The 26,362-nt window shown below is 41.5% G+C and overlaps 1 protein-coding gene across 1 annotated transcript in view; it reads right to left on the reverse strand.

Annotated features, from left to right (window-relative positions):
• PPFIA1 (PTPRF interacting protein alpha 1) overlaps positions 1 to 25,900 on the reverse strand; it is a 68,246-nt gene extending 42,346 nt beyond the window's left edge. The window contains exons 1-2 of the mRNA XM_080982942.1: positions 24,683 to 25,900; positions 23,052 to 23,315 (exon numbers count right to left, since the gene is read on the reverse strand). Coding sequence (XP_080839068.1) covers positions 23,052 to 23,315 — 264 coding nt within the window. The 5' untranslated portion in view covers positions 24,683 to 25,900. The remainder of the gene's footprint in view (positions 1 to 23,051; positions 23,316 to 24,682) is intronic.
• Between the last annotated feature and the right edge of the window lie 462 nt (positions 25,901 to 26,362).

A 26,362-nucleotide genomic window follows, 5' to 3' on the forward strand; every position in this document is an offset into this window, starting at 1 on the left:
ATGTACTACATACTACCATAATTTTTCAAGTTAAAGCTGTCATAATTCAGGCATGATTAAGGTCTGCTCATTTACTATTTCCTAGGAGGAAAAGTTTCAAAGGGATGAGTCTCTGGTCTCATTGCCAGAGATTCAAGAAACAATGAGTAAATCAAATTGAAACCATGTTTATCTGAAAATGGTGTTTTCTGTACCACAAATCCATTACCTGAAAAGATTTGGAGCGTTTGATCAGGAGATGACAGAGACAACACATTTATGTTTGTATAAAGCTGCTTTCACTCACTACTTTCTCATCGGAATGAGATGATGGTGTAGGTGCACCTGAGACCCACACTGTGTTTAAGATTTATTTCCTCAGAAATGATGAGTGAACAAGCCCTACAAGACCAAGGTTTCCACCTACCTTCCCATTAGTGCTAGGTGCATTCTCCTGATCATGATTAACATCAGGCATCCCATCAGCTTGAGTTCTTTTCTGATTGTTCTGTTCTTTCAAAATCATTAACTGAAAATGAAATTAAAGTATTGTTTCAGTTATGGTAATAAAGGATATTAATTCAGAAATTAAAAAAGGAGCAGTTAACATTTGCAAAGATAGAAATTCTGCATTTATGAATAAATAGGCAACAGATATACTACCGCCCTCAATTTTAAAGCAGAATTGGAACTGATTTCTATAATCTATTTAGAGGATATTTGTCAAATGGTAAGCTTGCCTTTGAGGAGTACTCAACTGTCAGACAGGAAACCTTCTGCAAAACAAATGATCTATGACTGCCATTTACTTAATAAGTGAATGGAGTTGGGTGAATTGGCTCTTAGGACTGACTGAAACCTTGCAGTGACATGTCCACAGCTGAAAAGATTGCATTTAGAGAGAAGACTCCATGGAAAATGTATTCCCAACATCACCAAGCTGCACAAAGTCCCTATCCTGCAGAAGACAGGGAGGGGTGTTTCTAGCTACCCCACCCTTTGCCCTTGGGAAGCCTTCAAAGAAGCTGCTGCAGGAGAGAGACTGTGAGCAACATCAAGGGAGGGGAGTTTCTAGGACTAAGGTGAAACTGTGAAACTCCCTTGTTATTTTTGTATGAATGCTGAATGTTGTTTAAGTAATCTTGTTATATATTTATAGTATAGGAATGTGTTTCAGGGTATGTTGTTATATTTTTGTTTTGCTACATATTATGAAATTGTTACTATGTTATTGTTTTCCTATGCTATGATTTGCTGGGGGGGGCAGTGTTTGAAATGCATCTGTATCTTTGTTGTAGGCTGCTTTGAGTTTGAGGGGGGGAGTTGTCAGAAAGTGGTACACAAATAATAAAGTGAATGAATGAAGACACGCTGCTTCACAAACTTTTGAATCTGTGTTTAGAATTCGCAGCAGGACCAAGAGATGCAATGGGAGCATTTCACTGATTCTAACCCTTTCCTTTCAGTCATAGTTCTTTGGGCCCCTCAAAAAGTCAATAGCTCCTTCAGAGCTGACAAGAGGAGTTTTTGTTTTAAGGAAATGACCTACCTCCTTGTGTGTAGTACCCAGTTCTTCCTCCAACAAGCTACATCTTTCAAGTGCTACTCGTAATCTTTCCCTTACCTAAAAAAGATAGAGCCAAGGTGTGAACACAAACAATTCCAAAACTAAACTGTGCAGAAGTTTTGATTTACATGCAGTTATATATTTATTTTTGGCAATGAACATTATCTTTAAATTCTTAAAAACAATAAAGTAACAACCGAAACATTTCTTCCAATATCTATGGAATGCCAAACAACAAGCAGCTTATGCAAAATCAATATGGAGCCAATATACATTCAGAACTCCTATTTCATTTGCAGGCAATGAACCTCTGGCTCAGACAAGCTTAATAGTATAGTATTAGCTATACTACAGAAATGTGGACTGGTAACAATATCATGGTTAGATAGGATGAATTGATTTTAAATATATTAATTTTATCATATTGTATTTCATCTTTCTTGACTAAACAAGCAAAGAAATTGGTTGTTATAACAATTAAAATATAAAATTTCAATTGATCAATATGTCACCTGTGAATACGCTGTATAAACCTTATGGGTCTGGATCCAATAAAGCCCAAGCATAAGGGTAAATCTTGATCATATAGAAGGTTCTCATTTCCACAACCCAAGCCACCTACAATCCCTACACCACATCAAAAGTCTTACTCCATGAGCAAATTTCTGCTCACAATCCTTACAATCAAAGCCACCATCCATGGCTTTTCTACTAATGAAATATTTGCTTAAAGACCAGGTGTGCCATCTGATGTTAGTCACACTCAGAGTAGATTAATTGAAATAAATGAACTTGTTTATTGATTTGAGTAAGACTGCTTACTCAAAAGATCTGAGTAAGATTGCTTACTCAAAAGGCTAAATGCCCAGAACTTCCCAAAAGCAAGAGATGGAAGCTACTGAACAGAACACCGTTCTCTATGAAATGGGAAATAAGGGCACTGTTCAACCAAAGTTAAGGATAAGCCTCTTCTGAAGTCATTGGGACTTCAACTGCTTAACTTCAAATTTCACAATGCCTATCCATACTGTTTGATGGGCAGTCATATAGTCATACTGAACTGGATCCATAGAAAAAGCACACAGGAGGCAACTGGATGAATTCCCTGCCTCCCCGTCTCCCTCACAACCCACTGTTTTCAGTGATCCCCTTTCCCCTCAGCCCCCTACATCACAGCCCACCTTTTCAGAAGGGTGTCCCAACCCTCAGAAGGGGAAGAAGTCAGGAAGGGGACTTGAAGAAGCTAAGCTCTCTCTTGCATTACAGCATATACGTCTAACAGTATTAGGCTAAGCTGGCCCCTCTGCTCTTACCACTTCTTTTTTTTCCTATGTCACAATTTAAAAGTGGCACAGATCCCACCCACCACCCAAATGCATTAAAGTGTTTTCATTTCCTGTCTCTTCCCCTATGCGCATACCAAAAGTTGGGAAAAAGGGAGGAAGAAACAGAATGAAGCAAAAAGGGGAACAAAGAGTTGAACTAAACCGATGAAAAGGGACTGGGAAGGCACCATAATAAAAGACTGTCGCACTCCAATTTGACATTGCCACCACTTTCCTGGCATCTATATTTTGGAGTAGACAGCAGTGCTATCAAGCTTCAACTGAACAAAAGTAGAAGGCAAATGTTATTTTCACTTTTTCTGTTTGTTTTACCAAGGGGACTGCCTTAGAAGACCAATTCACTGGCTGACACCTGCTTAGAAAGGTAAGCTAGTTATAACAAGGTAAACTTACAAAGGTAAGCTAGTTATTACAAAGACAAACAAGTTTTACAAGTCAGCCAGCTATTTTTTCCACTTGCATTACATGAGTAATTTTGAACGACAGACTGTTTTTACACTAATGCACTTAATTAGTTTGCCATAACCATTTCTTATACATTTCTCAAATGTATAAATACATTTCTCAAATAATAAACAATGCACTCAGTACATTTACCTTTTCATCAAGGGCTTTGTGGTGTTCAAATAGGGATTTTAGTGCTTTGAGAACTTCTACTTCACTAGAAACGCCTGCTGGAGATTGAGCCTGTCTCTTTACTACAGTCATTCTAAGAGATCGCTCATGCCGGGAGACAAGACATTCCAAATGCTCTAACAGCAGCTGAAAAATAGCCAAAATTTAGATGAGGAAGACAGATGAATTCCATTCTAAGCATCTGAAGAGAAACACTATGCTATTGTTTGAAAATAAAATCATGATGCAATGTGCACCCCAAACCCGCAATGATGGATTGTTTATGACCACATGAGTTACAGAATTCTGTTTGTCTTAAAAATGATCTCTTTTAACTTTGACTGCCTGAAAAATTGTGTAGCCCAGAAAGTTTCATGGCAAATTCAACTGAGGAAAAAAAACATGTACTTTGCTAACCAAAAAGAATAGGAAGACATTTTCAAAAGTTTTCTTTTTTCCTCAAGTCAGATAAATAATCTGCCAGCAATTTATTTTTACATATATCAATGCTCTCTTGTAATCTCAGCCTTTATAGTGATTCCTTTAATAGCCAGGGAAGCTTCTCACTAAGGATAAAACTACACAATCTACCTCTACATGTCTTATATCCTCACCACTTCAAATCCACTGAAATGCTTAGCCTTTCCTAAGAACTGCCCTCCCCAGCTGCTTTCCTCCTTGCAGAGGTCTCAGATCCATCCATAGCAAGTTAATTGCAAAAGTCTCCTATAGAATGATAAATCACCTGCAGTGTTTTTAGCTGAGATCCAATAAGTTACTTAACTAGTGACAACAGCAAATTTGAGCATCATTTATAATTGTATTAAGCAAAATTGTTATGCAGTGTTTTTCACAAAGGATACAGAGTTCAGCATTATGAGAATTTAAGCTCCCATGTAAAACTGGCTAACCCATGGTCCTTCAGCTGTTGCTGGACTGCCTTCCCCAACCTGGTTCAAAGAGGCCAATTCCCTCTTATCTGCAATATACTATATCCTCCCACCAACACACACACACACACATCATTCCAGAAGTTGCAGAAGCCGCTGAGAATAGTTCCCTGTTAGGCCATATGGGTTTTTTAACCCTACTCCCTTTTAGTTTACAAATATACTCCTGAATACTGGGAATTTCCCCAAATAGACAGGAACTGCTACTGTGTTTTTATATGGCTCTGTCTTGCTGCTAAATTTGCTGGTGTGGTATTGCCCTAATTTGGTGAAATAGAGAATGACAAAATTGATGATTACCCAAAAGGTCAAAAGATGATTCCTAAGATCTTGAGCAGTGATACATTTCATTTGGCTTTATAAAGGAAATCCAATGACACTTTCAAAAAAAAATTCTTTACACAGTTGAATCACAAATGCTCTAATTATACTATTATTACCATACTGAAACATAAGTGGGTTAATCCTGAATAACTAGAAAGATTCAATGGCAAGTAATCAACTACTGGCACTGACTACCAAATATAAATTCAAGCTGATTCTCAAAACTATGCCTGGAGGAGTAAAGATGATGAGATCTCCAAGAGCTACCAGTCCAAACATGCAAGCTTTTGGTTGCACTCCTGGGGATTTCCAGAACTCAGTAAAACAGTACGTTTAGCTAAATAATGTTATATCCGAAGCTTACGATGGGCAATACTGGCAAGAAATCATACCTGGTGGCAATTTATGATTATAATTTCATTCTGAAACTCTTAAGTTCAGCATTCAGAAAAATACATTTGACTGGTAAGGACAAATTCATACTTTATCACACAGGAGTCATATTTGCTGAATTAACACCAAAATTCACTGTGTGGAATATGTAGGTACAAAAGGAAGATATCCATTCCCACACATGTAGTAGGCGTGCACCCATGAGCCACTCTACTACATTTCCCAGCATAAATTCATACAGTCGTACCTTGGATCCCAAACGCCTTGTGAGTCGAACGTTTTGGCTCCCGAACGCCGCAAACCCGGAAGTGAGTGTTCCGGTTTGCGAACGTTCTTTGGAACCCGAACGTCCAACGTGGCTTCCGCAGCTTCCGATTGGCTGGAGCTTCCTGCAGCCAACTGGAAGCAGCGCCTTGGTTTCCAAATGTTTTGGAAGTCAAACGGACTTCCGGAACGGATTCCGTTCGACTTCCAAGGTACCACTGTACTGGGTTAGTCTGCATGCAGCACCAGGCAATAACACTGTTTGGTCATCCTTGGGCTCTTAATACTTCCTCTTCCATAAACATACTCACAATTCATTTACTAACTTCCTGGTTTGCAGCATTTTTAGCTCAATACAGCTTGCATATAACATCTTACTTGTTATACACATTGCCCTATTAGTGCAATCTGTGGCTTATCTGATTTTGATTTGACAGCTGTATATTTATAAAATTTATATATTTATTCATTCATTCATTCATTCATTTTTTCAAGCCTTGCACATCCCAAACATACATGTCACACAGAAGCACCATATTCAGAAAGGTAAGAGCATAGCTTAAGGTTCTATCCATTCACTTCCCCCTTTAATTTAAAAAGCAAAGTCAAGAGCAACATTGCATGCAATAGCAACAAAATGATATCAGATAATTAACTAACCCTTGTATTATTTCGTTCTGCTTTCAGTTCTGCAATTTCTTCTTCCCTTTCAAGGAGTTGTTCTCTGCAAACATTAAGTTCTTTAGTAAGTGCCGCAAACTCCTAGAATCGAAGCAAACAAGAATGAATTCATTATTAATACATCCAAACAAATGCATTACATGTTAGGCAACAAATAAAAGAAAAGCAGCATTATGCTAAGGTAATCCTACTCTCACCTCTTCTACCAACTTCAATTTTTATAGAATGGTAGAATATTAATGCTAGTAATAAAGTTAGCAAATTAGTCCTCCTGTCTCCCACCACTGAGCAAAATGAATTTCCCACCTGCTACTACACCATTCTGTTCCATTTACCGTATTTTTCGCCCTATAGGACGCACTTTTTCCCCTCCAAAAATGAAGGGGAAATGTGTGTGTGTCCTATGGGGCGAGTGCAGGCTTTCGCTGAAGCCTGGAGAGCGAGAGGGGTCGGTGCGCACCAAGCCCTCTCGCTCTCCAGGCTTCAGGAAGCTATCCACAAGCCTTGCGCGCCCGGGGGGAGTTCCCGCGGGCTCGCAAGGCTTGCGGGCAGCAGCCTGCAGCCCACAAGCTCGGGGGACAGCAGGGAGGCGGAGCGCCGTCATCCCGCTGTTCCCCGACCTGGTTTTGGGGGGGAAATAAAGGGGAAAATTTTTTCCTTTATTCCCCCCCCCCCCAAAAAAACCTAGGTGCGTCCTATGGGCCAGAGCGCCCTATGGGACGAAAAATACGGTAATAGCCCTGCTCAGTGCATCTTGCATTGCCATTACATTTCTGGGCAGGCCTACCCATTCCATCTCCACTGCCTGTCTGCAAAACTCAGCTATAGGTTTTCCACTTTAAAGCAGGCTGAGACTGCTAGCAAAGAAGCCATTCACTATTCACTTAACTACAATCCCCCAAACTCACTTCCAGATGGAAGCACAGTCTAGGAGCCCTTGCTAGCTAGAGAGGAAAAAAGCACCCAGAAAGAGAAGGATTAACAATTGACCTTCTTGCCCAATTCTTAGCCACTGGAAGTCACACCTACCTCGCCTTGATTTATGGTAGAGAAACATCTCCTGAGTTTTGAAGACATCTGGTGGAAACAAAATGTGTGTTCTACCCTATGTTTGTTGTCAGGAGTCCATGTCATCAAACACCTGCCAAGGTTATTGCCTCAGCAAGCTTTCTGGTCCAGTTCTGCTACTCCTTGCTGTTGCTGCACAGCCATCAGTCCTCTCTAAGAGAGTGACAAGAGGAAGAGGAGTGATCTCCACTTCACCTTGTCTACTCTCTCATGCTAGCTATCTAGACTGGACCAGGAGAAAGAGGGTTAGTGTACGAGCAACAGTAACTGAAGGCCAGAAGAAGTATCCCAACTTAGGGGATCTTGCTCAAAGATCTACCAAAACCAGAAAAGGACAAGCGCTACACTTACAACAAAAATTGGCCGCATGGTTGTAACTCTTGCCTCCTCTTATTATAGTCATAGTTAGGCTTGCAATGGATTGTCTTAGGAAAAATAATTTCCTAGCCCTAAGTTGAGGGAGGGGGAGTCTAAGGATCATATTTTAGGAGAATAATGGGCAAACCTGGAGACAAAGGTGGGTGTGTGGTCCAAGGCAAAAGTGGGTAGAATAATGGATATGCCTCTTAACCTTTGTACAATAAGATAGCTCCCAGCCACACAGAAGCCAGGGGTTTCTAAATGCACCCACCTGCCTCAAGGAGGGTATGAAGGAAGACTAGTGAGAGTTGCAGCCCATGGAGAGTTCCAAGGGCCACGTAAAGGGTGGGGTGGGGTTGGAGGGTCACATTCAGCAGCTGGGCTTGTGGTTTCCACCTCTCTTTTAGAATAGGGATGTATCCTATATTGCTGTTTCAGTCGCACCACAGACTTCTGATTGCATAACAGAACACTGAAGATCAAGAAGGTAATCAGGAAAGCATTTGTGGAGCTCATTCAGCTATCCTATGTAGAAAGTTTATATAACAAGGCTGATCTTTACTGCTGTACAGGTGGTGGCCTTCCATTCTAACTGAGGTTATAAAGGATTTAGCTCATGCCCCTACTTCCAAGATATTTCTTGTCTATAGTCTAGCTTTCAGATTCAGCTGGACTCCCCCTTGTTATTTTTGTTGAATAGTTCAGGATTATTATTTTTTGTTTCAGGAGGCTTCTGTTCCAACTCAGTAGATAACGTTTCTATCTAATGACCGTTTTATCTGCTCAGTTTGTCTCTCTTGTACTTTAAATGGCTATTTTATTAAGTGTTATTGTATTATATAGATGACCTTAACTGCGGCAAGCTATCCTAAGTAATGACTATACATTAGAAGGGTGGGGTGTACATATACATTCCATCTGTGTGAATATATGGCCTGTCACTTTAATATAGAAAACATTAACACACATTCCATATAATTTACAAATACCAATTTGGATGGCAATGCTTCTTAGACTTAGATGTAGTTTCATCAAAGTAGTACGACCACATTATTTAACAAACATTTTATGACAGGGTTAGCCTCCAAGTGTTGTCGAATTACAACTTCCATCACCCTGATCATTGGCGGAATACTCTGCCAATAGTGATTCAGCAGGCACCTTTTGTGACAACTTTTAAATGCATGCTTGGGGGGGTTGTAAATTTTTTCTTGGTGTTTTTTTTTAATTGCTTAGTAACATAACATTATTATATATATTCTATAAAACAAAGAATACAAAACAACTTTTAAATGCATGCTGAAAATTTTCTATTCTGCCAGGCCCAAATAGGCAGTTTGAATACATCTTTCCACAATGCTTAATTGATGTCTGTTTTTAACTTTTAATATGGTTTATATTGTAGAGTTTTATGTTTTACTGTTCTAAACTGCTTTGATTTTTTTTTAATGACATAATGGTATATAAACATTTTTTATAAATAAAGAAAATCTAACCAAAGATGCATGCATCTTTTTAGTATGTACCATATTTTTCGCTCTATAGGACACACTTTTTCCCCTCCAAAAATTAAGGGGAAATGTGTGTGCGTCCTATAGAGCGAATGCAGGCTGCGCGGCTAAGCCCAAAGCCAGAACAGGGAGACGGAGCGCTGAGGAGCGCTCCGTCTCGCTGTTCTAGCTTGCGGATGTCTGCGCAAAGCCTCCGCAGGGCAGCGGGGTGCCTTCACCCCGCTGCCCTGCAGAAGCTACGAAGGCTGTACGAAGGTGGGGGGAAGGCTGCAACGCTTCCCCCCACCGCCAGCCCCACAAGCTCGGGGAGCAGCAGGAAGGCGGTGCGCCCCAACCTGGTCTATGGGGCTGGCGGTGGGGGAAAGCAGCGCTTCCCCCCGCCAGCCCCAAAGAGCAGGTCGAAAGGAACTCCCGCTGGGCTCCAGAGGCTTTGGGTGAACGCACCTTGAACGCACAGAACGCACCTTGTTTTAGAGGGGGAGAACAAGAAAAAAAAATCTCCTCCTCTTTGTGCAGCGCCCCTTCAGCGAAGCGGCAGGAGAAATGGAAGGGGCTCCATTTCTCCTACCGCTTTGCTGAAGGGACGCTGAGCAGAGAGGGGGAGAATTTTTTTTTCCTGTTCTCCCCCTCCTATGGTCTGGTGCATCCTATGCGTCCTATAGAGCGAAAAATACGGTATATGTTACGAGCAGAAAACAATGAAACATGCATTTTTTAAAAAATCTAGAATCTAAGATTATAAAAGCCTTTTGACTAAATTTAAAAGTCATGCATGCTTTCCGTTCTTCTTTTGTGTTACTTTATACCATTCATTTTGCATCTAGAATGGGAGACTCATAAGCAGCCAGATTTAATCTGCACCTTCGATCTGGTATCTGCTGGAGGAAACCCCTTCCATGAGTGCAAGGGGGCTAACTATATTATACTCCACCTAATGTTTAATACACTAGCAAATTAACAATAATATACTTTGACCCTAAAGCTTCTCTAGTCACATATGAACAAGCTGTAAAAGTGTAACAAGAACTTGGATAGAAATGCCATTCTGTCAAGCATTTGAATAGAATGCAACTCAAAGCAATATTTTCTTTTCAATATATTTAAAAACACTTATGTTGCCAGCTAGGCAACAATGCTTCTTATGATGACTAAAAACAAATTATTGTAATGTTTTCAGCAATAAACCACATCCTGTGTTGTATATTTCATATATGCCTAGCAAGTTATATGCACATGCAAGATCATTTACAAGAGCGTTCAAATATGCATAGCCAGTTATAAGCACATGCAAGATCATTTACAATAGTAGATTTCCTTAGCTTAACTGAGGTGATTGTCAAGCTTCAATAGATCTTCTTTAGAAATGTTAGTGTTCTATTATGAAACTGCAGGTCCAAAGTTAACTGACTGAATGAAACACATTTTGAGTGAAATCTAAAATATATTTCCTCAATTTGATGTGGGGACATAATACAGAATAAGTTGAGGAATGTGCAGGTAAAAATATTTAACTCAATTAAATTTCTTTATACCTAAAGAGTGGGACTCGTTTCTTCATCTTTCTGACTGAATTTTTTATGAGTATTTATGGCAACTACTTTAAACATTCTTCATTCTTGCTATCTTGGAAATTGGGTTTTAGGATGACTGAAACTGTAGTACTCTGTAACTAAAGCATTACAACACTTCTGGATACAAATGTTTTTTCCAGTACAAAAGCTTGGTATACATTACTGGAAAATGACAGCACTACTAGATGAATGATCTTAAATTAGCTTCCCACCACTTTCTGACGCCATATTGGAGACAGTAATCTGTCCAAGGGTACTTCTTGGATTTACACCAGATGCAAACAGTAGAACCATGTGTCATTCTACTGCTTGCAGATGCTTTGCATATTTTTATTCAATTAGACTTCTGACTTTATCTTTACAGATAAAAATAAGCATATCTCATGAACTATTTTGAGAACACAAAGATATCAATTACTTATTTTTAAAAATGGACTCTTTCAAAATGAACAGCAAAAAACATACTGTAGAACAGTTGAAATACTGCTGTGCATACAAATTAGATAATTCCAGGAAGCATCACATAATCAAACATGCTTTCCCACAACACATTCCAGCTATAACACAGGCCAAAGTTGCTGCTAGGGTACGATTGACACACTGGACAACTGACAGTCTATTTCAGGGGTAGGCAACCTAAGGCCCGTGGGCTGGATGTGGCCCAATCGCCTTCTCAATCCAGCCCGTGGACGGTCCAGGAATCAGCGTGTTTTTACATTAATAGAATGTGTCCTTTTATTTTAAATGCATCTCTGGGTTATTTGTGGGGCACAGGAATTCATTCATTTTTTTCTTCAAAATATAGTCCGGTCCACCGCATGGTCTGAGGGATGGTGGACCAGCCCACGGCTGAAAAAGGTTGCTGACCCCTGGTCTATTTGATACCAGTCAAATATTATCAAATATGCCAAAAATGTCACTGTTTGGATGTCAGCTGACCTTTTGTATTTCACTGTGCTGTCCTGTGATAGCAAAGGGAGCACAGCCTCTAGCATTCAAAGACTCAGGGGCAAACCCAGTACCACAGCAAATCTTTTCCCACTACCTACTATAACATTACAGTGGTACCTCGGGTTACATACGCTTCAGGTTACAGACTCTGCTAACCCAGAAATAGTACCACGGGTTAAGAACTTTGCTTCAGGATGAGAACAGAAATCGCACAGCGGTGGCACGGCGGCAGCGGGAGGCCCCATTAGCTAAAGTGGTACCTCAGGTTAAGAACAGTTTCAGCTTAAGAATGGACCTCCAGAATGAATTAAGTTCTTAACCCGAGGTACCACTGTATAGTACATTCAAACAAGAACACAAACAGTTATTACTACCTAGAGCAGGGGTTCCTAATTAGCTGATTACAGAGGACCCCCTCTTTTTCAAAAGCCAAGCCTTGGACTCCCTACTTTTGAAAATTTTGATAACTCTATGGTAGTTACCTCTGCAAAGCAATTTTTTGAACAAAATGTGGGTAGCCCCTAATAAGAAAAGGATTTTAGTTACACTAAAAAACAGACTAGGGCTGAGCGATATCTGGTTTTCAACATTGTGATATATCAGCAGCATTTTCAACATTGCAGTATTCTGATATATCATGATGTCTGAAATTGGAGATTCCAGGCGTGAGGATGAGGGAAGGAGCAGCCGCGGAGATCAAGCCATTGTCCATGGGGCAGCCAGCAGTGACAGCCAGTGAAGATGAATATCCACTGTGCCTGCTGCTGCTTTCCTGCTGACTGAGAAACACTGTTTCACCTCAGTGCCAGGGGATGGTAGTGCCACGGTGCCTTGAAGTGAGGGCGATCAGTTGCCCTGGTCTCCCTCAGCATGAGGGAAGGCAGTTCAGATCAGCGGTGCCTTGAAACCGGCTTCCCTGCTCTCCCTTGCACGAGAAGCAATATATTGTTGCATATTGCTGGGTCAAAATTGTTATCGTGGTGTGATTTCAAAAATATTTTGGCCAATATATTGAAAAAAATGCACAAAAATGACAAAAAACTAGTTGGGGGGGAAGGCAAGGGATAGGACCATGGACCCCCCCTTTTTGGAAACCACTGACTTAGAGGATAGAGTATAAGGCTAGGAACAGGGGCACTTGCATTTAAACCTGGACTCGGCCATTACTCATTCAGCAATCATATGCTCAACCTAACCTATACCATAGGTTTTTTCCAACTATTAAACTAACAGGACAGTGGGAGATCCATGTACACTACCCTGAGCCCTGTTAATGTCATAGTTACACAGTAACAGCTAAAGTTGTATCTCAGGTTAAGAACTTAATTCATTCTGGAGGTCTGTTCTTAACCTGAAACTGTTCTTAACCTGAGGTACCACTTTAGCTAATGGGGCCTCCTGCTGTCGCTGTGCGATTTCTGTTCTCACCCTGAAGCAAAGTTCTTAACCCGAGGTACTATTTCTGGGTTAGCGGAGTCTGTAACCTGAAGCATCTGTAACATGAAGCGTCTGTAACCCGAGGTACCACTGTATTTGGTTTTTGTAATTAACGTAGCTATCTGATCTGTTGGTGATTATCTTCTTTGCTCCTATAATGTTAATGCCTTTTAAAAAAACAAAACAAAACAAAACATTGTTTGGCAATATAATTGTTTGTTTGTTAAACCTGTTTTAAAAACCCCAGTCAACTGATCAACAGAAAACCTCTTGTTCTATTTGATGGCCAGAGGTATCGTCTCAAAAATCCTCTCACCACTGCAAATATAAAACTATTGGAAAACTTACTAAAAAATGCCTGTGGCAACTACGTTTTTCCTTATGAATGCGTTCTAGAAACAAGTATGCTTTACATATTCTAGTGGCCTACATTTGACTTTTCAGCACCAAGAGTTCTGAATTTCTCATTAAGCTTTTTCTCCACAGTTCCCCTCAGTGAAATCGAATGGTCCTGGGGCCCATGGAGAAAAGTATGCCAGGATTTCACAATAGAAACATTCACTCTCCTATAGTGTGTTTTGGTTGGCAGCTGATCTTGTAAGGCTGTAGGCATTTATCTGCAGTACTTGTGAGCAGGGAACTTTCCCTAAATCACAGCTCTGCTCAATGCACACTGCAAAGTAGAATATACATATTAAATGAAATACCCAGTACTTCTATTTCTACAAATTCTGAGTAGGAAAAAACCACAACGGCCCACCTAATTTTCAATGATTCTTTGAAGTAGTTCAAAGCATTGACTGCATTTCACTCCTAACTGACAAAACTGGAATTAACTGTTCTGGGATAGCACTTGTCATTCGCTCATGATACCTTTTCTTTCTACCCCCTGTGCCAGTTGTTTAAGATCCTTTTTACAGATTTCACTAGAATTCTGCATTTTTGCTGAGCCATCACAATTAAAAGGCAATAACCATTATAAGCACATTGAAGACTAAATTATTTTGAGGTAAATGTTGCTGAACTATAAAGCTTCTTTAAGCAAGAACCTTTTTTTGCATTTTGTGGAACGCCAAGCACACACTGTTCAATACAGTAATGCTAGCTGGTACTCTGGAATTAAACTTTCGGACATTCTGCAGATTTAACACTTGCCAAATACAAAAATAATAATTAGAAAATGCAGTGTTTAAGTGCTTGCTGGCATGTCTAGCTACTTTTGATGTAGCTCCTTGTTTCTAGCTATCCTAGGCAATGCCCACTATCAAGCACATAAAAAATCAGACATCTACAGGAAGAACAGAGCAGCTGACATGACACTTTGGGACAAAGAACAGACAAAGGATTCTAGTGCTACTTCTACTTCTAAAGTTTTGTTAATACAACAATTAAGTTTATTTAAACTACATTAAACAAAACTTGCTTCCCAAAAACAACAGGCAGAAGAAGGGTGGCAACTAAAATACTTTAATGACTTACAAGCTGCTCATGAACTCTTCCAAAGTGCAAAAAATAAGAGTCATCACTTTGAGAGAGGAAGAAGATCTAGAATTCTGCTACAGGGTTATGCAGTATCAGGCATTTGTGATCAGGAGGTTGGTTACATGTTTTATTGATGTTTTCAATGTTTGGGGACGCCGAATTAAGAATACCTTGTCCTAGCTGTTTTTTCACAAAAGACAGGAGCCATACAACTTTGCCAGTGATAGTAGCTTTCAATGCATGATGACATTCTAAATCGGGTGCAAACCAATTACATTTTACTGGGAAATGTGCTTTAAATATTGCAATTAGGTGTTGACACAGATAACATCTGAAAGTCTTCAAATTACTGAAAGAACTTGGCCACCCTGTAAGTTGTAAACTCCCGTCTGCATTTACAGCTTTCAAGTTCATTACTGCTTAGAATGCAAATGCATTTCGTAACCTCCAACTTCATAAACAAGAATTTAGCCACCTCTTTCATGGCAGTTCAAAATGTACTCAATTATCATCCCTGTATACTTGTAAGCAAGGAAATTTTCAGCAGGAACAGTTCCTGAAACAAGCTGTGTAGTTATTTGGAGGTGTAAGGTTTAGACTGCGTTCATCACTATAATCATTTTTATATCCAACATCTAATATAATGTAATACCTACAATAGCTAGAATACATGTTGTGTTTAAACTTTTTTCCATATTTGGCCCAGTGCTTCACAAAACTACTGATGGCAGAGCCACTTCTTTCCCCCTCTCCTAGAATAAGAACACTTTACACTTGCACCCTAAGAAAATACAGTCATACCTCAGGTTGAAGTAATTTTGAGATAAGTATTTTCGGGTTACGCGCTGCGGCGACCCGGAAGTAACGGAGCACGTTACTTCTGGGTTTCACCGCTCACGCACGCGCAGACGGTCAAAATGACATCACGCGCATGCGTGTAAGCGGTGAATCGCGACCCGCGCACGTGCAGGTTGCGTTCGCTTCTGGATGTGAACGGGGCTCCGGAACGGATCCCATTCACATCCAGAGGTACCACTGTATTATGTTTTAGAGAAGGGGTGGACAACTTGTTGCTCTCCATACGTGTTGTTGGACTACATCCTATATCTGCCCCAGCCGGCATAGCAAATATTGACGAATGATTAAATTACAATTCATTAACAGCTGGTGGCCCATTCATTATATATAGTTAACAGCAAGAATTATACACCATCAGTGGAACTGTCTTTACACATTTCTGCATGACTCACCGTTCTGGGATTATCACCTAACTAGAAGGAGCCATGCCTAGAACAGTGACTAATGCAGAAACTTAATAGAAAGCCTCCTCTAAGTATGAGCAATTATGCTGCTTCACTACATTGGGAGGTGTTGAATTGGCCAAATGCATTTAGAACCAATGTCAGGATTACATGACCTGCGGAGGCCAAATGGAAGGAGGCAAGACTAGAGCAGTCAATTCTGCAAAGATGAAATAGGGAACTGAATGTGCCATTGGGTTCTTTAGGCTTAAAATAATATTTAATTTCTCATAGCGCAAAAACTAGCTTCTCATAGCACACTACTGGGCCCTGGCACCAGTGGGGGACCTACATTTTGGGGGCCCTAACGCTTGAACCATTATGGGGGTCCCTTCACAACCAGCCACAAGGTCTGGGTAACCACTGTTATCTTCTTCAATTGAGTTGTTCCATGACAGATCACCACACCTTTACAACATCTGTGCTACTGACTTTCAAACTTTGAAATTGTTGTAATATACACAATATACACTGTGTAATATACACAGTCATGAGACTCAAATTGGGTCTACTAGACCCCATTTTTTTAAGCAGTGTGGACTAAAGTCACTTCAGGGCCTCCTCTGGGATTAGAGGCCCTGAAGCTTAAGCTTCATTAGTTTCATAGTAGATCCACCCCTGCCTGGCACTCTGGGAAACAACATCTGCATGTACCAAGAATGTAAGAAGAGATATGCTGGATCAGGCCAAAGAGCCGTTTAATCCAGCATCCTGTTTCCACAGTGGCCAATCAGATATCTATGGGATTCCTGCAATCAGGACATGAGTACAACAGCACTCTCTCACAGGCTCTCAAGCAACTGGGATTCAGAGGCATACAGTCTCTGATACTGGAGGCAGTGAACAGCTATTGTGATCAGGAGCCACCAATAGTCTTCTCTTTTGTGAATTTGCCAGCATTTATTTTAAAGCCACGCAAGTTGGTGGCCATTACTACATCCCGTGGGGGTTTACCTGTGCAATATGTCAGGGGTGTGGAACCTTTGGCCCTCCAGATGTTGCTGAACTTAAATTCATTTCATCCCTGGTCATCAGCTATGCTTACTGGGGCCAGTGGGTGTTACAAGTTCAGCAACACATAGAGGGCCAAAGGTTCCCCACTCCTGCACTACATGAAGCACTAACTACATCCTTTTGCCTGTCCTGAATCTTTATCAGGTTCCATACTAAAAAGACCCAAATGTTGTAACTTTTCTTGGTAGGGAAGTTGCTCCAGCCTCTTAAGAATGTGGATTACTCATCAACAGTGAGAGAGGCCCACACCTGTGAGAAAAGATTCTTCCTCTTCAAGAAACAAAGCAGTGTATTCCATATCTCTTTCTAATTGTGTTATTTAACAACAGCTGTAATGCAAAAGCATACCACATGGCCATAGAGAAGTTTACAAGTTTTAGAGAGCTCAATTCATGCTGACCTGAGCCATCGTGAAAGAAGACAGGCAGGGACCGATTCTAGAAGCAGGCAAAACATTTGTAGGTTGTAACACATTGATACCACAGGGCAGCCTCAGCATGCTCACAGCTTAGCTGGCATGGTGTAGGCCTAAATAGAGATATTTTGAGGTACTTGTTGATGGCTGTGGACAGAAGTCTTCTTTCCCATCAGAACTTGTGTAGGTAAGGAGAGAATATGCCTAAACATTAAAGGAATCTATGCCACAGAGGCTAATCCTAAAAGAGTTCCTACATTTAACAGCTTACTTGCTGTGATTCAACCTTCTTTATCCAGGGTACAAAAATTCACAGCAAAGCCTAGTTGGAGAAATTCTAAATCAAACAAATCAATCAAATTCTGGAAAAAACAGCCTATTTATTTTAAAAAAGACCACATTGGAAGCTTACACTAAACCTTTTTCAGCATTTTAGAATATAATAGCGGTTAATAGCTATTTGGACAAATGTATTGCATGTTCTGTACTACAGTGGTACCTCGGGTTACATACGCTTCAGGTTACAGATTCCGCTAACCCAGAAATAGTACCTCAGGTTAAGAACTTTGCTTCAGGATGAGAACAGAAATCGCGCAGCGGCAGCAGCAGGAGGCCCCATTAGCTAAAGTGGGGCTTCAGGTTAAGAACAGTTTCAGGTTAAGAATGGACCTCCGGAACGAATTAAGTACATAACCAGAGGTACCACTGTATTAGAATAACATGAAGGGACACTGATACAAGGGCATTCAAGCCTTTTACATTTTAACATTCTTGTCTGCAGAGTTCATGTTATGTGTCACAAGCAAATCACTATAATTAGTCGTGTAACAGCAATTATGACCATTTCTTTTACAACAACTTAATCAGTACTGCTTGAGATTACTCATCCTGCAGGCCTATAAAGAAGTGCAACTCTCTATGCCTGCAATTTAAAAATTGTTTCACTAATTCCAAAGCCTATTTTAGTAACTGCATGTCAAGAAAAAAATTTTTTTCCTGATTTTTCATTCACTTGTAAGCAGGTCCATGAAGGGAAGTGCAGCCAGGTACACTTGCCCTAGGCCTCCAAGGTCTAAGCCAGCCAGGAGGCCCCGTCAGGGACCATTTGCTTTTTTCGTTTGAGTTGATAACTTTATTCTAACAAGACTCCTGCCCCTGGCCTTCAACAAGCTCTGCTTGTAAGTACAGGTGCACAAATACACCATGTGTTGTAGATTAAATAAATATGTATTTAGTGGTGAAATGTATCATTGTAGAACCAAACACATAAAAACTATTTAACACTAACTTTCATGCACTAACCAACAATAACACATACCCCTAATATCATACCTATGTATTCAATACATATTGCACTTAATTTCAAGAGGTAATGGGTACAGTTTTAGTTGTTGCCATTTTTTATTTTGGTATTTTGCTTGTTTAGCTGTATGTGATTATGAAAACATGTAGTCTTTAGGCACTGAGCACCAAGTTAGATAAGTTGCCTCTAGTTTCCCTCGTGTCGTTTTCCTCTATATATTAAAGAAACGAATAGCTGAGTATCCAAACAACATGACACATTGTCCAGGTTAAAATTAGACATGTGAATTTGATTCACCCATCAACTTATTTCCAAGGCTTTAAGCAGCATTCAAAATTCCCATTGTTCTAAGCGTTTTGAGACAAGGAATTTCATTAGCATGAGCAGTTTCTGAGCTCTGAGCACAGTACTGTGCCTAAGATTTGAGATTAAAGCTGCAGATTGGAAGGAAAGGAGGGCCTTTTTCTGCCACCCCACTTCCAGCCACTCTCTGAAGACTGGAGAAGAGACCGTCTTAAGAATATTATGGGGGCAGGCAGGGGAAGCACTCTACATGGGGCTGCCCTTGAGACTGACCCAGAAACTCCAGCAGGTGCAGAATGCTGCAGCGAGACTCCTTACGAGGTCTTCGCTGCGAGATCACATTCACCCGGTGCTATACCAGCTGCACTGGCTCCTGGTGGAGTACAGGATCATATTTAAGGTGCTGGTTTTAACCTTTAAAGCCCTATACGGCCTAGGACTCTCGTACCTACAGGACCGCCTCTCCTGGTATGTCCCATGGAGGACCTTACGGTCTTCAAATAAAAACATATTGGAGGTCCCAAGCCACAGGGAGGTTAGGCTGGCCTCAACCAGAGCCAGGGCTTTTTCGATGTGGCCTCAATCTGGTGGAACGCTCTGTCACAAGAGACTAGGGCCCTGTGGGACTTGACATCTTTCCGCACGGCCTGCAAGACAGAGCTGTTCCACCAGGCCTTTGGCCAAGGCACAGCCTGACCCCCTCCTTTGGTAATCCTCATAGAACTCTAGTCCAGTGGTTGCCATTAATTTGATTTTGAATTGATTTTAGAATGAATTGGTTTTAGAATGCTGTATTACTTCTACTGTTGTTAGCCGCTCTGAGCCTGGGGAGGGCGGGATATAAATAAATTATTATTATTATTATTATTTGTTTTTTGCAGTCTTCAGATGAGGACTAGACCATATGGAAAATGAATATAAGATTTTAGTTGCAGTTCATTCATTTTCAGCTTTGTATTCTTGTTATAAAAAGTGCGCCTAGACATTCCGTTGTTGCACCCATAACCTAGGTTTAAGGTGCCGTTTAGCTCCTAGGTTTCATATTTCAGTTTCTAACACTGGCTTTAAGCATAAGTTTTTAAAAGAATGGCCACAAATTAGTCTGGAGAAGCATTTCCATTCTTGTCTTCAAGCATTTAAAAAACATGCTTGCCTTTAAGACTGAGGCACTGTTAGTGCGTGGTTCCCTAGACTGGATGGATAGTAGGTTGCCTGCTCTTGATGGGGTTACACTCCCTCTGAAGGAGGGAGGAACCAATAGGATTGCCTCTCTAAATCTTCAACTTTCATTAAGCCAACCATATGCACAACCAAAGAAGTCCAAATGCTAGAGTCTAGCAAACAATATATCAAAATTCTCAGTGTAATGCTATTTATATATGAAAGTTATCCCTACACTAGGGATGAGGAACCTGAGGTTGTCTATATGTTACTGGACTCCAACTCCATTTGCCCTTGCCAGCATGACCAATGGTCAGGGATGACACATAGTTGCAACCCAGTATCTGGAGAGCCTCAGGTTCCCCATCTCTGCTTTAAATAAAGTTGTTCTAACAATCTCTACAGCAAGCAAGAATGCCAAGTGGCTTCACCATGTTCAAACTTTGAACATAATCAGGCTCTAGGTTGAATTTTCAGTGTTTCGTTAGCATCAGTGAAACTGGATTTGAGACCCTTTGTTACACTGATCTACAGGGACTATTTACTTTCTGATCTGACCCAACATAAGGAAAAACTATTTCTATTTTCTTGCTTTTCTTGTGGTGTTTTTGAGTACTGATTATTTTAGATCGTAATGATGTAAAATTTGTTCCATGTCCAGTGGAGTACAAGTATTAGTCTCTTAAAACAAAAACAGAGTCCTGTTGCATCTTTAAGACAAATAAGTCCACAAAAACTTATGTCAGAGTAAATTACTTCATCTTTAAGGTGCCACAAGACTGTTTGTTAAACATATTACTGTAATCTCATGCCAATTATTAGAGAGGTATTGTCTTATGCAGTGGAATCAACTTGTAGCATACTTGACAAGAGGTTGGCTATAGTTGGGCTACTTGCTTCTTTATTTACATATATACAAACAAAAATAAAATCCTATTGTTTCTCTCCCCTGGCAGTCTCCAAAGTAACTTCTTAAACTGATACACCCTCCCCCTCCCCCAACATATCCCTGTGGGAGAGAAAGCCTTAAATATCCTCTTCTAACAATTACATATAACAAATGCATTGTGTTCTCATTTAAGACTACAGCCAAAATAAGGAGCTTTTCTCTGCAGACGCTGCATTCCATTAAAGCTCAACACATGTCAGTATTTAAGTGGCAGCTTAAAAAAACACACACCAAATAATCTGAGGAGACTTAATACTGAAGCAGCACAAGGGCAACAAGTAGTTAACCAGCTCCAAATCTCAGAAGTAGGTATGATAGTTCAGTTAAGAAAGGAACATAAGAAGCTTTTTAATGGGAAGGGCTATAGCTCAGCAATAGAGAAGAGAACATGCTTTCCATGCAAAAGATCCCAGGTTCAATCCCAAGTATCTCCAGGTAGAACCGAGAGAGACCCTCACCTGAAACCATGGAGAGCTATTGCCATTTCCTGTCTCCCCTGCCAATCATAGGGCCTGAGATCAGTTGATATTGGCAGAGGCTCTCTGTTTAGGTTGTTGGATCACAAGCCATTTAGGGGTCCCACCCGGACACTCATCCCTCTAGCGTAGTATTGTTGACAATAACTGCCAGTGGCTCTCCATGGTTTCAGACAAGGGTTTCTCCTTGTACTACCTGGAGATACCGGGACTGAATATGGGACCTTTTGCATGTACTCTATGGTTCGAATCCCCGCAACAGGGTGAGCTCCCATTGTTCGGTCCAGCTCCTGCCAACCTAGCAGTTCGAAAGCACGTCAAAGTGCAAGTAGATAAATAGGTACCGCTCCGGCAGAAAGGTAAACGGCATTTCCATGCGCTGCTCTGGTTTCGCCAGAAGCGGCTTGCCACATGACCCGGAAAAACTGTCTGCAGACAAACATCGGCTCCCTCGGCTAGTAAAGTGAGATGAGTGCTGCAACCCCAGAGTCATTCGCGACTGGACTTGACATGGCAGAGGTCCTTTACCTTTTTATTAAAGATCAATCATCTGTTGCTATTTCTTCTGGCATTAACTGGAGGGTTCTATATTACAGAAGTCTTAAACTTATTGTATGCCAGCAACTGACTGAGTCAACTACATCTGGTGACCACAGACGTGGTCCAAAACCCCACTGAGCTCTGATGCTCACATATCCTGGGACCAGTAACTCTTACAGGTAGGTTGGGCTTTTTCTTTATCAGGAGAAAGAAAGGGATACCCTAGCACTTGAGTGGCTCACTATTTTGCTAGAGAGCCTAACAGAATAGTGTCTGGCAGCTGCTGTTAATAGGATAGTCCAGCCTTTGACAGGAGAAAAGGACACAAAGGGTGCAGGGGTGGGGCCATAATGTGATTGTTTTCTGATCTATAGAAACCTGACTGCAAACTATGACTGCTGCTACAGCTCTCTCCTGGCACAGAGAATGATCAAGATGACAGTTTCTTAATATGGAGAAGAACAGTGGTTCACTATGTTTGACACCTCTAGATTCTCCCTCTTCCACTCTTAAGAAATAATAGGGGCACAACCAGAATTGTAGTTTTTTAAAATTTGTAATCCCTCCAGTTGCTGCTCAGATTCTATATGTGCTTAATTCCACCTCTCTAAAAATGAACCCTAGATATCTTTAAGAGTAAAGCAATTCACCTTTAATGCCAATCAATTCTGTCAATTTACACTGCAACACCACCACTCTACTTACACTACTACAAACCTTACACAAAAGGTTTGCTTATTCTAGCCTTAGAAATCTTGCTGGCCACCTTGATTACAAACTGTTACTTCTAAAAAAGCTAAAAAGCCACCTAAAGCTAAATTTGCAAGGTTCTGAGAGTCTATCCTGCAACAACAGTGCAGTATGAAGCAACCTTCAAAGTTTTCCTGCTCACATTAAACTTTTTGTCTCTTATTTCCTATATTATTTCACTAAGCAAAGGAAAAAAATCATGCTATGGGCTCTTTAAAGTGTTTCATTTAACTCACATGTTAATTCCTGAAGACAGTGATCTAAAGTTTAATGATATCAAGGTTTGCTTGTGTGTGTGTGTATATATATATATATATATATATATATTAAAAAAACATACCTGTGGCAGTGCAGTATTAAGCTGTCGTTGTAGAGAATCCCTTTCATGACCAACTTCATGTAGTTTACCCTGTGTTAATGCTAGTGTCTCTTGAGTCTCTCGCAGTGTGTCCAAAAGGCGATCTCGTTCCTCCAACATGGATACCATTAATTGCTCGAAATGGGAATCAGCATCCGACTGTAGGGGGGAACCTGAACCATGGCTTCCACTTCCCCCTGAGGGAATCTCTGCCTCACTGATAGTTGGCATCACCTCGCACATCATCTTGAAATGAAATTTAAGACATTTAGTTATACCATTAACATGGCAAAAAATACAAATCCAGAGTAACAGAGCTTTTATGTGCAATGGTCTTCCCCAATGACATAAAGTACTCCACAACCTCTTTAACTTATCTGAATGTAGCAGTGGAGGTTTGTTATCAGTGTCTTTACAACTGTGTCACGTCAAATGACGTTTATGAGCTAAGTATAAAACAAATATGTATTACTAGTACTAACTGCTAACACAATACCTCATTTTCTAACTTGCTACTTCTAACAAGATTCTTATGCTACATTACCTCTAACCTGACAAAACCAAATGCCTTTAAGGTCCTCAGATTCACTTAACACAATTGTTCAACACACTTTATCCTGTTGAAGTTATTAGAGGCATAGGGGTGAATCACCCACATATTTGTGGGTGAGATTAGGAAATCTAATCTGCATTGCAAGTATAGAACCACAGGCAGTAATTATTAAGCAATGTAAATGCGTTGATTTAAAGAGCATGCATTCTATCCTGTATCTGGTACAAAACTTAAAAGCAAGCTTATGATGCATATAAAATCAAAGATCTACAGTAGAACTACAATCAATTATATGCAAAAATAGGTACCCCCAGGTTCTTAAAACTGCCCTCTGCCCTCATGAAAGCTAGCTAGGTTTTACTGTCTACATGAGCTTATTACGTATTGTAGCTGCACAATCTCCATTACAGAAATTTGTTGCCATTAAAGTAGCATTAGAGCCTTTTTGCAGTTGGATAATTAATAAGCAGGCAGGTTCTTAGGAAGTACAACACAAAAAGCAACCTCATGAACAAGCAGAAGATCAAAGCACTAACAGCAATACAGCATCACTAGACCCTACAATGCATCACAAAAAGCCACCATGGGAACAAAATACAAAAGCATCAAAGCACATGTTAAACTATTTTAATAATAGTGACTGTATAGCTCTTTAAGTTTTAATATGTATGTGGACATATACACTTCAGTACAGCATTACAAAAAGTACAAAAAAAACTGAGTAAATGTGTCTGTTCCCTGACAAAACTGAACAGCTAACTTTCTGTTAAAGCCAACCAAATTAAGGAGTTCATCTAATAAAGTCCTTTATCCTTCCTTAGATGTTCATAAAGACTGAGCTAAACATAAGCAAGCAATTTTCTCAAGGGCCATGCAATGGGACCAATTCCACTCCCCATACGTTTATGATTATATAATATAATGAAAAACTTCATTTATAATTCTTAGGCATTAATCAACATAATCAAAGTGGAATGTATGTAGTTACTTTTCTCTTAGTTATCTCATGTTTTATAGCTGCTAACTAAAATAATTTATAAGCTTCCATTGTTTCATTTACCTTGGTCGGTGAACAAAAAAGGCTTTGCCAGAGGCTAAAATTTTCCAGCAATATCAGCTCTTTTCAGCAACTCGGCATGATTTCCAAAAACATTTCAAATGGTAGAGCAGCCATCCAGCTTGACTACAAAATCCATTCATTAAATAATCCTTGAACCGCAAACAAGAGGATAAATAATCTTGCTTGGAAAAGGAGATGGTCCAACAGGAGCAGCAGCAGCAGCAGCAGCAAGATAATATCGTCCTCTGGGGTAAAGAAACAGATACGGAACAACCCAGTCTTCAAGCAAGCTCCCTTCCTATCTAATCCTGGCTTACAAAAAAAGCCAGGTTAGGAGAAGCGTGTGGCCAAAAAAAAGGGCCAACTGTTTTCAGTGCTTCTAGGCCGACAATCAATCAACAGTGCACAGTATACAAAGCTCACTTTAGGTCACGATGCCGCTACTTAAAAAAACCCGAAGATACCAAAAAAGTTGGGAGAACTTCTCTATTCCCGCAGGAGCTGGGAGGGCGCTCCTCCAACCCGCCTCTCGTTAGGCAGAGCAGGAACTTTTCCTTCTTTCAGCTTCTCGGGTCTCTTGTCCCTCATTTATAATTCCTCTTAAGCGGGTTGTTGGTTGTTTTCTTTCAGAGAGAGGCGGCGGTGGGTGGCGGCGTGTGCGGTAGGGAAGCTTCAAGGGGGCGCAGAAACCGTTCTGGGCATCTTCCCTGGAAGTTTAAAAAAGGGGGGGGAGCAGCCCCAATCCTTAATCCCCACCCCAAAGTGTAGAAATTGGATGGAGAAACAAATAAAACGCAGAAGCGGCTGAAAAGTTGGGAGTGGGTGCGGGGGAGCCCGAAGTTGAGCTGCTTCTCCTCGGAGGTTCCCCCCTCACCAGGAGGAAGAAGAGGGGGCAGGAAGGTGGGGCTTCGCTTCCCTTCCCCGGAGGCCTCGGCGGAGAGAGGCGAGCGCCCCTCACCCTCGAGCCCGGCCTTCCCACCCGCAGGTCGCTCCGCCTCCTCCTGCCGCCACCTCCGCATCCGAGGTGGCCACGGCGGCGGCGGCGGCGCTGCTGCTGCTCTCTCGGCGCTCCTCCGTCCCGCGGCGGCGGCCTCTGGCCCGGTAGGGTCCCGCTGGTGGAGCCGAGGAGAAGCTGAGCGAGTCCGGCCGCCGCTGCTGCCTCCCAAGCCGGGCCCTCAGCCGCCGCCGCCGCCTCCTCCTGCTCAGCGGCGCCGCCGCCGCCGCCGTTCAGAGTTTCGTCGCCGCCTCCCGCCGCTCCCGGCAGCCTCCGCGGCTCCTGCACACAACAGTGCGTGGCCCACAATGCACCGCGCGTCAAGGACTGGGCCGCTGCCTCGCGTCCTTCTCTCCCGCCCTGGGGGCTGCGGGTTCGAGACTCCGCCGCGGGGAGCCCGCGATGGGGATCAAATCACGCGCTTTTGTACTGTTGTGAGGGATGTTTATGGGGGCTGCAAGTGGGATTGGGGAGAACTTCTCTCTCTCTCTCCCGCGGAGGGAAGGCTGCAAATCCTGGGCACGTTTACCCGCGAGTAAGCCCCGTGGAACGCAGTGCTGTCTTGCTCCCTAAATGAAGGGGCGTAAGGCTGCGCTGCCTCTTCACCCTGCCATCATCACCGGGGGGGCTCTGGGGCTGCTTTCCGTTGCCTCTTGCCATTCGCTGGTGGAGATCTGCCCTCTCGC

This window comes from Podarcis pityusensis, assembly GCF_964106645.2.
Source record: "Podarcis pityusensis genome assembly, chromosome: 1".
In the NCBI taxonomy this organism is placed as follows: Eukaryota; Metazoa; Chordata; class Lepidosauria; order Squamata; family Lacertidae; genus Podarcis; species Podarcis pityusensis.